At 44.1% G+C, this 13,678-nt stretch overlaps 1 protein-coding gene across 2 annotated transcripts in view; it reads left to right on the top strand.

Annotated features, from left to right (window-relative positions):
• Positions 1-226: 226 nt before the first annotated feature.
• The window catches only part of GAB3 (GRB2 associated binding protein 3), a 64,640-nt gene continuing 51,188 nt past the window's right edge, over positions 227-13,678 (top strand). For both annotated transcript variants that reach the window (XM_062607431.1, XM_062607430.1), the window contains exon 1: positions 227-597. In XM_062607431.1, coding sequence (XP_062463415.1) covers positions 526-597 — 72 coding nt within the window. In that variant the 5' untranslated portion in view covers positions 227-525. The remainder of the gene's footprint in view (positions 598-13,678) is intronic.

Genomic DNA, 13,678 nt, shown 5'->3' with positions numbered 1-13,678 from the left:
GCCGGGCCACAGCCCGGAGAACCGGCCGTCTCCGCTAACCCCGCCGGGGGCACCGCGCCCAAACGGGGCTCCCGGGGCCGCAGCAGCACCGCTCCTCCCGCAGCTCCCTGCGGGGCGAGCGAGCCCAGCTCCACCGGGCAGGGGCCTCAGCATCCCGGGCCGCGGGGCTGAGCTCCCAGGGCGGCGCGGCGGGGGCGGTGGTGCCGGTGGTGCCGGTGCCGGTGCCGGTGCCGGTGCCGGTGGGTGTCGCAGCCGCCGGCTGCGCGGCGGCGGTCCCCGGGCGCCCATCACGTGCTCGGTGTGTTGCATTGTGTTTGAGGCGGAGGGAGGGCTGGCCGTGTCAGTGATCAATGTCATGACTTCCTCCTCGGGCTGGAGCAGTATCAGAGCACAGCTGAAGGAAGCTGATTACTGCTGCTTGCAAATTGGCTGGGAACAATACACGCGCGCACACAGCCCCGCACACACCCGCACACATAGCCCGCACCCTGGCTCCCGCGTCTCCGCTCCGCGCCGGGGGGGAAGATGAGCTCGGGGGACGTCGTTTGCACCGGATGGCTCATTAAATCACCCCCCGAGAAGAAACTCAAGAGATACGTAAGTGCAAAGGCTCTGCCGATGTGTTTTTTTTTTTTTTCTCGCTAAACGGATTTGGGCATGTGCTCGGTGTCTTGCTGTTCCTCTGAATGTCTCGCCTGCTTCGGCTTCGCCCTGGACCAAAACAAAAAGACTCACAAGTCCATGCGCTTATGGAGCGTTTTAGTTTTCACCCGTATTATTTTCCCTTTGGAATTAACCTTTCCCGGCTCGTATAAGATTGTAATACTTCAATTGTTATGCAACATATCTTGGGTTAAAAACCGCATTTCGGTTTCAGTTAGTGTTGCCGTAACTAACAGAATTGCTGTAACAGAATTTCAGATGTCACTTTTCCAGGGAAGGGCAAGATCCTCCTTATAAAAACAGCCTAATACTTCAAATTCTGAATCTCTCTTTGTTAAGATGCTCTGTCATTTCCATGACACTTGCTAAAGGCAACATCTGCAGTAGTTTTATTTACCCATTTAACGTGCCAGATGCAGTTGCTAGCAGAAAGCTTGACTTTGTGTCTGAGATAAGGGGTGCTAGGAGATGCCGTGCTGTAAAGTTCCCGATAGCTGGAAGGTGAAGGGGACTGTGAGAAGCAACGAGCTCTGCGTGCATGGAAGCTGCAACTGCAGTGTGTGTAAAGGGGGCCCCTTGTTTCGTCCTCTATCTGCCTGGTTTTATGAAATAAAAAAAAGAGAAAAGGGTGTGTTGCCAACATAGGGAACTGTATCACTGCGAGGAAGGCTCTCCGGGTAGAAATAAATGACCCCTGGAAAAAATGGCTTGGGACAGCATTAAAAATGTAAGCCCATGGCGGGCCATTTTGCATACTCATTTGTGATGGTTCTTCACCAGGCATGTTGTTACTGTTGTTACACTTTTGAATAGTACTCGTTTGAGTCATGTACTTCTAACCTAACTTACCCCTGGCACTGCACTGGGCTGGAACGATGCCTCCATATGTGCCCGTTGCACTCCCGAGCCATATACATCACTTACATCATTTGTCGTGTTCACTTCTGTTTATCAGCATTTTTCCTGGACTGCTGATGTTAGCTTTTTCTTGTAATATGAGGAATAACTGTCTCATGAAGAATGTGGCTGATATCATTTGGTGGTGTGCTTTTTCTTTACGCTAAAAACTAGGAGTAAGGAAAATTTACTGATGTTCGAATTTACTTTCAACTTATTCTAAGCCAGAGTTTCTTCTTTTAGTTCGCAGTATTGCTTTGAAATGGCTGAATATTTGCTCTGTTCGGTTAGCATTTTCCAATTCTAAAATAACCACTGCAACGTGTCTCAAGGGAGCTGCAAATAAAATGTGGATATCTAATTTTTGTTGTATTTTGTAACGAGCATACTAATAGCACTGTATAACTGACACTAGACAATGTAAAAGCCACTGATTCACCCAGCTGGTATCATTAGTAGCTCTGTCAGTGAAGCTATTTTTGATGACTCAATATTCATAAAAGGGCAAAGTAGAGAAAACAGAATGTGATAAAGCCGGGATTTGAAAGCCCCCATTATACAGTCAAGATAATAGTCACAACAGGGGCTCTGATCAGCTCACAAGGCTAGTTGCAGTCTGCTCTGCTCACATTTTGCACTACAAAACCTAGAGAAATTGGGTCTGTGTTATTCTTCAAACATCAACCACTAGATTAGCCAGTTCTCTGCAGATTAGGCTTTGCTTTCTGGTTAGGAGGATAAACTACTGCTTTGTCCGTAATAGAGCAGAAAGAAATCTGCTGCAAGTACAGCAAAGATTAATGTCCTTTCTGCTATGACTGGGTTACACAGTGAATGCTACAATCTAAATGGAAAATGCCTCTTTCCCACTGTAAACTATTTCCCCCCACTTTTTGCATAGTTTCACCAGCGTGGTAGCTTGTGCCTTTTGCACTGGGGTGGTAGATAGCTCGGGCTGAATCACAGTGACTGCTTAAAAACAACACAAGCTTTAAAACAATGACTGTTTAAACTGACTTCAGTAGGTGTCAAGTGTCAACCGCTTACAGGAGAATGGTTTTGGCTCTGGTTCTGAACTGACAACGTGCATAAATCCCCAAGCTTTACACCTCCCTTTGTGTTCAGCTGGCAAAACCCATGGGCTGAGCTGAGGCTGCCAGGGAGCTTCACATGGGGGCTTGTTCTGCTGCTGGCTGGGAACCCTCTTGCACTGGAGCGACTCGGCTGCTCTCACAGGGTTGTCTCCCAGTTTACATTTTCCTGAGTTCAGCATCCGGCCTTTGTACGGTCTGGCCCGAGGGTCTCTTGTTTTACACACAGATAAATTCTTAATCCTCAATCCATCACAGTCACTAAGAAAATCCAATTAATTTGGAATGTGTAGTTAAGAGACCAAAGTGATGAATTCAGGTTGTGAGACTGGGAGCTGCAGATAGTCCCACTGAAGCCACTAAGAATATTTACAGTGTTTGTAAAATTAAACAAATACATCTTTACAAGATTGGAGCCCAGAGACCAAAGTATCCCTTCACTGATGCTTGTTTCTGATGGAAGCAATTAGGTTTTCTATGAGTAACCAAGTCAGAATTTGGCTCTAGGTAAGCAAAATGTTATTTTCAAAACTTTGAGAAGCAAAAAAAGCAGGTGTTAGGAGCCTATATTTTTCCTGAAATGTCTCACAAAGCTGATGCTCTTAGTAGCACTATTCTTAGAAGTGTCTTATCATTCCCTAACAAAGGCTGCTCTCTTGCATGTGCAGGAAACGAACACGAGATTAATTACCCAAGTGTAACTTTCTGTAAAAACAGACAGCTTAATGCTGAACACAGAGAATTCATTAGAAAGCACAGGGAGCTTCACTTCAGCAGTGAAACGCTCTGACAGTGGTTTAATAGCATGTACAATGCTTATCCCCCTGCCTCATACTTGAACCATGAATCCACCACGTCAGCCTATCTAAAGAGGCAGTTGTGCAAGGAGTCTCCCGGGAGAGCCTTTGGTGTGTGTTGCAGCTCTTTGTCCCCTAAGTGTGACCTAAAAGCTGCGGTGCTCTCATTTCCACACTTGGTTCCAGCTCTCCTCACTGTCTGGGGCTGTGTGGGTCTGCGGGGTGCTGGGGAACCCCTGAAGCTCTGGGGAGTTGGGGATGGGGCCAGGGTGAGAGAGGAAGAAGCTGCTACCAAAAAACTAGGAACTGATGGTGGTGGAGGTGAAGTCCATCATTCTCTAGACCAACAGTGCTAAGTTTCAGCATTGACGCTCAGCCCCACAGGAGGAAAACCTGGCCCCACTGGAGATTGTTGGCATTGAGATTAGTGGATCATGAGCACCAGCTTCTGTAAGAAGTTAGATGTCATGGGAGAGTCTGCTTCAGGTTTGATGGGGGTTGCAGTGCCTTGTATTAGTGCTAAAACATCCAACCAGGGGTTTAGATTAGGCATTCAGAGTGACAAGGGAAAAAACTGTTTATGTTGATGGTTTTCATATGGAAATATATCTGCTCACTGACTGGTAATATTTGTTTTCTGTTTATTGGAGAGGGGAGAGAATAGTTTCATGGCCTAGAAAACAAATAAATTGCTACAGCCAGTGCAAAAAGTCACTATGAGGGGTAAAAAAGACATAGAAGAAGGCACGGAGGATGTCTAATGAAATCGGTGCCATTGAGAAGACACATTATTCATGTGCTGATTAGGTCAAGGAGGGGGATTTTTAACAGGCAGTTAATTTCAGCCTATCCTTGCAACCTTGTCCTGTAGTTTGTGACACCTGCGAGGAGCAGCAGCAGGAGTCACCCAGCCTGCCCCCCCAGCTCCTGTGAATGCCACGCCAGCGCTTACTGTTAGTGTTGATACGTGGTTTGAAGTAGTAAAGGTCTATATACAGATGCTTTCTTGTTGCGAGTCAGTGCCGCTCCATTTAGGTCAATGCTGCACAGCTGTACCCCAGCTGAAGAGCTATTTTTAATCTTCAGTACTATACAAATTGATGAGGGAAGACCACTTGCTCAAAAAAAGAGGCAAGTTTCCCACTTTACTTGAGTGACTGGTTTGTTCAAGCGTTATTGAAAGTCAAAATTCCTTATCAGCATCTCTAGAACAAGAATCTGAAATGGACCCCGCGTTAGAAAATTAAGCCTTGCACTTCTTACCACACTTCTTGGAGTGTCTGGTCTGGGAAGACAAATAGAGGGGTAAATTAATGTACCAGCTGCAAAAAGCTAGCAAAGCAGTGTGGGTTCCTGCTGTCTCTGTGCAAGGGGCACTCAGTGCTGTCAGAAGTACAGAGCAGCAAGGAGCTGCAAGCGGGTGCCTCTGACCGTTGTGGGGATCTGCCAGAATTCGACCACAGCACACCATTGCCAGGGGTTTACAAGATAAGAGAATCTAGACAACTTCTCCATTTTTAGCTGAAGTTCTGGTATTTATCAGGAGAACAAACAGGAAGTTACTGGCCACTAAAAAGAAAAAGCGTAGTAGAATTATAGAAGAGTTTGCTCAAGTAATAGGAACAAGAGTCCCACAGCACTGCTAAGTGGGATGCAGAGCGTCTGCTCTGATCTAGCCATGAGCTGGTGTCAGCAAAGGACATTGCCACCCTCACCTAAAAGAAATCCCCAAGTGCTGTGTAAAGCCAAGTACTTCTGCTGCTGGTTTGGGCTTTGGGGGAAATTTCACATAAATAGCTATCAAAGAGAAACCTCAACTTCATTTGTGTCCATGCACTGTTTTATTTGGAAACGGTTCCTACAAAACCCCACCTTTGAGCTCTCTTCCCTCTGAACAGTTGCAGCCACCTTTTATATCCTGCTGGAACCAACATCCCAAACTCTCATTGAAATATCTGAGTTCATTTAACCAATCTGTGCAGGTCTGGTAAGTCTGGTTTGCAGGCTGGGCGAGGAGTCCCGTGTGATGGAGAAAGTTGACAGAGCCTTTTAGCAGGTTCTGACTGAACGTTTTCCACCTATGCTTTCACTGCTGTTACTGCATTTAAAAATCCAGCATATATTCTGTCTGGTTTGTATATTAAGGAAGAACTCAGTTTGGAGAAAAATAATACTTCCATACAGAAGCTCCCGTGCTGCAGACTACATGTTCCCTTCTCTATGAAATCCTGACCAAATTGATCTCACTGGTAAAATAACAGCAGGGTATTTATTTTAGGGAGCAGTTTCCATTAAACATTTGTAATTAGCTAAGTGCAACCATTTTTCACCCCTTAACCTTGTTTTGGGAGTTTAAATGAGAGGTTTATTCTAGACCATTTTCTCCCATTTTAACCTTGTTTGGGTAGGTTAAATGCAATGTTTATTCTACACCATTTTCTTCCATTTTAACCTTGTTTTGGTGGTTTAGATGCACTGTTCAATGAGATAGGCTGACTTCTAAGAAAAGGTAATTTCTAACAAACACTGCTGTTCTTGGCAACTTGTGTATCGGAATGTGAAGCAGAATAATTTCCCTTGGATTATTTATTTGGGTGGAGCCGTACTAGCCCTGAAGCCCCAGTTTAACCTTGGACTACATGTTTTCAGTGCACAGGAATGTCCAGCTATTGGTTTCTATTCAAAACAGAATCCCACAAGTTATCATGTCTTTGCATTTAAAAATAGAGGCTTAAAAAAACCATGCTAGTTTGAAATAGTGAAGGAAATGTTAACTTGAGTGGTAATTAAACATGCAATCAAACATGTCTTAGAGGAAGAGGCATTACAAGTAGTACTTTGAACTCTTTGTTATAGCATGAAAGCTATAATATGGATAACCACATTTTTTCTACCAACGATGCGTTAAAATACTATGAATGTGTATTGTGCCAATTTGATTGCTTTTAGGGAAAGGGACACGTTTACTCCTATAGTGCTACTCAGTAAAGAAACAGTCGTTTTATTTTCTTTCTTGTCCTTTTTGAGTTGGGAATGAATTAGTAATGTGACAAGACAAGGAAAAAATGCCATCATTCGAATGAAATTTGTATGTCAAAACATTACATCCAGCCAGATAAAATAGATTTTCTTCTCTGTCATTTAAATGTTGGATAAAACACAGTGCTTCAACTTTTTCATTTCTTGTGCTTTACAATAATATCCTTCACTTGTTTCAGTTTGTGTTGTGTCAAAAAAAAAGCCCAATGAAACCAAGAAACAAACAGCTATGCAAAACTGGGCTCTAAAATCTGCTGCAACTTGGCGTTTGTTAAAAATAAACCAGAACTGATGTCTGGGCTTCATGGCAGAAAAATACTCTCTTTCTGAGACTAACTCATTTGTAGCTTTGTAATTGTTAGAATGAGACAACTGTTCTTAGAGATCTTGTTATTCCCATCCCTTCTGATGCCAGAAACCCCACCTGACCCCTGCAGTCAAAACTGCTTTGTAGCTTTCCGCAAAAGCCTTGAGCAGTGCATTTCAGCTATCCAATATCCTTTCCAACAGAGCATTTTAGAGAAAGGCAGCAAAATGACATTATTAGTATGGATATAAAATTACTTAGATGAAGGTGTTAAATGGAACTTAGGCTGTCATCTGAAAGTTTTGACTCGTTTTTGACAATGCTTTTTAAAAGACAGTAGTTTCTGAGAGCCCTGTTAGTGACAAATATTATTCATCCTGCGACTTCCAAGTCTCAGGGACCATGGGTTATGCATTCATATTTCTGTTGGACACAATAATTGACATAATAGGACCCTGTTGTAATCTCAGCAGAGTGCCTAGCTCGTGAACAATCCAGTTTTACATACCAGGCTTGCAAATTGTACAAGTTCAAGGATCTTACAGTTGTGAAGCCATTTTTTTCAAGCTACATGAATGGTCGTGCCAAGGAGAAGCCAAGAGTTCGGAACAAACATGACCTATGTTTTACTTGCAGGCTTTACAAACTGCACTAAGTTTACGGGAGTGTTGAGTTTATAAATGCTGGGAAAGCTGAATGTGCATGCCTGCTGTAAAGCTGCGCTTCCAAGGTCTGTTGCTGATTCCACAGAAAAGCCGCTGGCATTCAGAGGTGGCTGTGCTGATCAGATCACTATGCGATGAGAAAAAGCGTCTGAAGAGATGCCAGCTGGGTTTACAGTGGCAATGAAGGAACAGTTTCAGGAGAATTCCTACAGTGCTTCACGAATTGCTCACTGGTAATCCAGCTACCACATCTGTATTGTTTACTAATAGTTATAGTGGGAGCTTTACAAGCTGAGGAAGTTTTATCTTGGAGAAGTTAAACATTTTGAAGCCATCCTAAGAAAACTATTGAGTTGTCACTGAGGCCTGCGGTTTAAAAAGAAGCACCACTTTAGTAGCTCAGGGAATGGCTTTCTGGAGATGCTTAGGCACTTTGCTCCTGCTGAAATAGGATTTGCAGAATGTTATCCCTGGGTACTCCTCTGACTCCAGGGCTGGTTTTGCAGGTCCTCCCTGGCTAACTTTCCCTGTAAAACAATGGGATTTGGACTCTGACTCCAGCTCCACTTTGTTCCTTTTGAAAGTGTTCCTTTTGACAGAGAACTCCAAACACCGTATCACCCTTGAGCTGTGGATTATAAAATAAGGATGATCTGGGTTTGAAAAGTAAGGGAAAACCAAGAGATAAACCCCATCATTATTTCAGCATCCTCCCAAACTCCTGCTTGCATCAGCGCTGAGCCTGAGAAATAGCCAAGCTGAACCATCATTAAGACAAACGAACAAAAAGGTTAAGGGGCAGTGTGATTGGCATAGAAAGAACAGGCTTCTTGACAGTGACACTGCTCTGGATCCCCAGTGCATCCCTGTACATTGGGCTGGCAGACTGGAAACCTAATGGTACTGGCTTTTAAAGGGAAAAATAGAAGCATTTGTTAAAGTGTTACTAGACTCCAAAGCTTTAGCAATTTTCTGATGAAAAATATGGTTTTTTTTCTTTTTTTTTTTTTTCAAATTCACAACTGAAAGTACTGTTGCTATGTTACTGTAGTGCTGTGTAGGCTGCTAAATAAATACAGGGAGTTTAGTCCATGCCAGAAATAGAAAGCTGGGTCAGAGGTGACACTTGGGACATGTTGAGAAGAAAGAGAATATATAATTATTTCTTTCCTTCCTATCATTCTCTTCACTCTCATTAACCCCAGACTACTTAGAAGGAAATTACAACAGAACTTCTGGACATGTGAAACTGTGAAACATTGACACCTCTGGAGTTCCATTAGGTCTTTTGGCTTTGTTTTTTGCAAGATCATATTTGCAAGAGAAACTAGTAACACCGTGGTACTTTGCACACTTGTGAGCTGAATAGCTACTTGGAGGTACCAAAGGGCATGGGGAACTGTTGAAAATTCACTTTGCAAGGTATGCTCGGAAGGGAAAACCTGGCAGAGGGAACACGCTTTGAAAGAATGTGCTCCAGCGTAGCCAGAAACAGGAAATTTGAGTCCATTGTGCTTTTTGGGGTAGTCTGGCACGTTACCAAGGACCAGATATATGAAGAAGTGCTTTGGCTCTTGTGGAAGCAGCCCTAGGTACCCACTTGCACCTTCAGCTGCTTTGTAAATGTGGCTTGTGAAGGTGCACCAGTGCCTTGTTTCTACAGCTCAGTCATTTTTATCCTTCCTCTGCTGCCTGCATGTGCTCCTTGCGTATAGACCTTAGCACAGCAAGCTCTCCTTTAAGCTCCAGTGGCTGATCCAGTAAAAGTACCACCAACTGAATGTACCACAACTGTAAGTCACTGATGTGAAAACCAGAGCCTCCTGCACCATGACAGAGCATGAAGCAGCCCTTATCCTGGGGACGAGTGCTGCAACCTCCTCGCTCACAATCAGCAGCCTTGACTTTATGTCCAAAATGCTCTTGCTGATGCTGGATGCTCCGGGCCGAGCTCCACGAGCCACAGAGCTCCTCAGCCCCAGTGCTCTGGGCCTGACTTGCCCACATGAGCATCAGCAGCCCTGGCCCTGCAGCAGAGCAGCTGGGAGCTGTCAGACCTTCCCACGGGCAGGAGGTGGGGCACGGAGATGCGGACCCAGCTCGCCCCTGTGTGAGCTAACTTAGCAGATCTGTAATGAATCTGGAGGATCTTCTCCTTAAATATGTATGTTTACTTATAAACAAATTATCAATGTGACACAACATGAGACGTCTCACTGCTTTGTGAAGTAGGGGAGAAGCCCACAGCCATAATCTAAACCAGTTCAGCACATGCGTTCCCATTAGATATTTCTTTGTGTTATTTTTATAGTTCCCACTACCCAAGAGACCTTTGGGACTGAAGCATTCCAGAAAATCCCACATTTACCATAAAACTTAAATTAGAAGGCACAACAAAAGCCAGTGATGCCAAGTACATTTATTCTTGCTCCTAAATTGCACTTTTTCTTAATTTTCATTTCATTTGTTAGCACTCCTTGAGTGGAGGGCTGGAGTTCAAATGTCCGGGCGTATTCCCTAACACAATGGATATGAATAGCTGCTTTAATAAGAAACTTTCCTAATTTTCAACGCAAATCCAACCCTTAGTGCCTTAAACCTTGAGACGTGTCTGCAGAGTGTCTGAGATTCTGTGTCAGAAATTGAACAAGTAGCTTGGTATCCATCAGGGCTGTTTATTTACTTACATTAGGAGCTTGCTGCTGCTGCAGTTGGAGACATTTCTTGTTTTCTAGCACAACCAGTATTTAGCCTCAGGCTGGAGGAGAGGGTGTTAGAGGCTTTCTTGTCCCCTATGGGGTTCAAACCCTCATTTCGGCTCTGTCAGATCCTTTATCCTTGCCAGAGACTGCATTTATCTCAGACCCTAAAGAGCAATTATTGTGATTTATCTGTCTTTGGAGTGAATAAGATTTTACCAGGCATTTTCTACACAGAGTTCTCCAGCGGGAAGAAGTGCAGCCTACAGACTGTCCTCTTCAGAGCTTTTTTGCCCAAGCTCAGCAAATTGCCCAGTTTTAACCATCAGCAGCAGCATTGCTAAATGGAAAGAAGGATGAGTTAAACCCTCTACAGTTCTGTTACCTTATCCTCCTGAAGGACCCATTTGTCTTTCATTATATTTCTAGGTCCTTTGTGCTTGAAATGATCTTCTAAAGTTTATAAGTGAAGTTGGCTTGCTGGCTGGTAAATTGAAGCTGTTTACCCATTAGAGTATTCCAAGTGGGCTGCAATGCCGTTTGCCTGTGCTCTTTGTCAGGGTGAAGAGCTTGGTTGTTAAAAGTGAATGAAACTGTGTCAAGGCAGAAGATTGCAGACATGGCCAGGTTTCACATAAGCTGTACTTAGCTAGGTGAAGATTAAGTATGCGTACACTGCTGCTTTAAATCCTTAAGGACTCCCCTCACCATGGCACTTACCTTGTCGTGAGCTCAGAGATGCTCTAGTGAAACTTGCCATTTGAGAACGGGTGACATGAGTTTGGGAGGTAAAGAGCCAGAGCGACCTTGTGTGAAGCAGTAGCTGTGCGGTCCTTTCCGGAATACAGTGATGGAGAGAGACAGTCACACCCCGTGACATGTCTAAGGAACATTTCCAAGCAAATGATTTGCATGTGCTTTAGCAACCTGAGCTATGTGAAGATTTCAGCAGTGGCAGCCCTAATTCTCATATACCCAGAGCTGACTGCGCACCCACAGGCAGGTTTCAGTCTGACTCGTTCCTCAGGTTTACTGGATTTGGAAATGGAACTGGGATCTCTGTATGAGCATATCATTGTACGTTCTAGTTCAGAGATTAATTTTTTGACTTTAAGAAAACAACTGTTTTATGTGCCATCTCTGCATAGGAATAAAAGATAAGGAGCAGAGGAAAGCACTCAGATATAAGGCCTTGTACTATTAATGGCCATAAGCCCTAGAATCATTTACCAGCTAGCAACTGGAAACTGAAGACAATGAATGGGTAGGAATATGTGAGAATGCATTTTCACTTTATTTTATGTAACATCTTTTGCTCAAAACTTTCCACTCAAAGAGATCACAGACAGATAGAATTACGGTGAAAAATAAAATCAGAGTTTCAGAGAAGTTGGTAACTTCTTGAAAAGAGTAAACTGTCACTGGAAAACCTCACTTTCTATTTGAGAGATAAAAATCAATGCATGGTGCAGCCATTTTTGCTTTGCCTGGTAGAAAATTTGCATGACTCACAGCCAGCAGCATGCTGAGGACCTAGAAATACTCAAGACAAAAGCAGACACTGGCTGCTGGCCGCTGGCTGGGGAATTCCCACAGCATCTCTGAAATGATGATCCTGTTTGATGGGGCAACACACAGAGCGCAAGGCAAGTGCATATGATGTTTCTCCCCTAGGTGAGGTTATTAATCTGAAGGGTGAGAGACAGTGTGAAGGCTGCTGAACACCTACTGTCGTAGCAGTCAGTCCCAGCTGGCGAGGCTGGGTGATGTAATGGATTGGGCAGGAGGAGAAAGTTTTCAAATGGGAGGGTGTAAAATCTGAAAGGCTGCACGTAGGAAAAGAGTCGCAGTCCTAATTCGAGTACGCAGGCAGCTCAGCAGATGGCCCAGCAGATGAGTTGCTATGCACCGCTCAATGTGTGAGAACATGAAAGTAACGGCGAGGCTCCATGCAGAAATGTAGCCCTGCCCTTTGCATGGCATGGGGTAACATCAGATACTACATTCCTTGCCCCAGCTGCACCCTCCGCCCCCTATCAGGGCGCTATGCTGGTTTGCACGTTGAGCTTTCCACAACAGTATTTCATATTGCTGCTCTGCGTTACTGCAATTTCCTCTCCTTTGCTTTGCCTTCCCTCTCCAAACACAGCAAAAGCCATTCCCAGAAATGCAGGTCCTTGCCGGTCACACTAATACCGACATTACATCGCTGACTTCGCCTGCCTGAGGCTGCAGGTCAGGCTGAGCTGGCTCATCTCAGGATGGGAGACCTCCACCTTTGGGCTGTAGAGCAGCCTCACAGGGGTGTTTTATTTCCTACAATTCCAGTTCCTCCAGCAGTGAAGTCCAGTGGCCAGAGAGATGTCATGTGCATCCCGTGTGACTTCCACCTTCCCTAATAACTGCATCTCTTCGGGAATTTTAGGGAAAAACTTCAGAAAATCTCTAAAAATCCATTCTTTAAGAACTGAATGGTTTTCGCAACTGACTTTCTCCAGGGGATCTGTTTTCCTGCTTAGTTTTTGTGAGACTTTGGGGCACCATTTGAAAATCATCTATGGACTTGCAGCTAGATCCTGGAAAAAGCCTCTTTACCACTAGCAGCTTGGAGTAGCCATTGCCACCTCACAGTCACATTATGCTGCCGTTCAGCATAGCTGTGTTAGGAGCTTTGTTTTTTTCCAGTGGTTTTCTAACAAACCTTTGTTAATCCAGAGCAGTATATTCATATGGGAGATTAAAATAATCTGTGTTTTGTGATACAGCAAAATTCTGCCTTACTAAGTTTTACCACTAAGTTGTTTCAAGGAGCTCTATTTCCAATGCAATCTACGGGGGAAACTACATAGGTGTATAATGATGCATGAATTTAAATCACTATAATTATGCTAATAAACATCTTCTCAGATATTCTTGGGATGAGTGACATCTTTTTCCTTTATCTTAAACCACTTCTGAAGCAATGTAAACTAAACCGGCAGCAAACAATGTCCTTTTTTTGCAGCATCAGTGTTCCCATGGCATACTCCTGCCAGCAGATACATGGCAGCTCAGCTATGCTAGTAAAACTGCAGGCAAGCCCTTGGAGTCAAGCAGCAACAACACGAGCAGCGGTAATCCCTGCTTTCCCACATACTATCATCTTGTCAGATTCCTTTTATCATCTTGCAGTCTTAAGGTTTTGTATCTCCTTTGCCCTTGGTATATTTACTTGAATTGCAAACAAAGAGATTAAGTAATCCCTCCTAGTTCTGTTATAGTCACCTGGAGCCAGCACTAAGACTACTAAACACACTGAGCTCATCCAAGGGTAGATTGTCATTTCCATCATGGGTTGGCCACTCACTGGGATGACAGTAATTCTGTGAGCCTCTAATGAAGGTTATTTGAACAAAGTGATAGACTAGGATGCATGGTTGAAGGTATTTCACTATTGGGCCTTTAAAGTGTCTTCAGCAAGGAGAATGCTCTGATCTTCCATAGTTAAATTCTGTATGTACAACAGCCAAACAGCAACAAC

This window comes from Pezoporus occidentalis, unplaced genomic scaffold, assembly GCF_034315485.1.
Source record: "Pezoporus occidentalis ecotype Australia unplaced genomic scaffold, CSIRO_AGI_Poc_V1 ctg123, whole genome shotgun sequence".
NCBI classification, from domain to species: domain Eukaryota; kingdom Metazoa; phylum Chordata; class Aves; order Psittaciformes; family Psittacidae; genus Pezoporus; species Pezoporus occidentalis.
The sequence above is the reverse complement of the archived record's forward strand: the minus strand, read 5'-3'. Positions and strand labels throughout refer to the sequence as shown.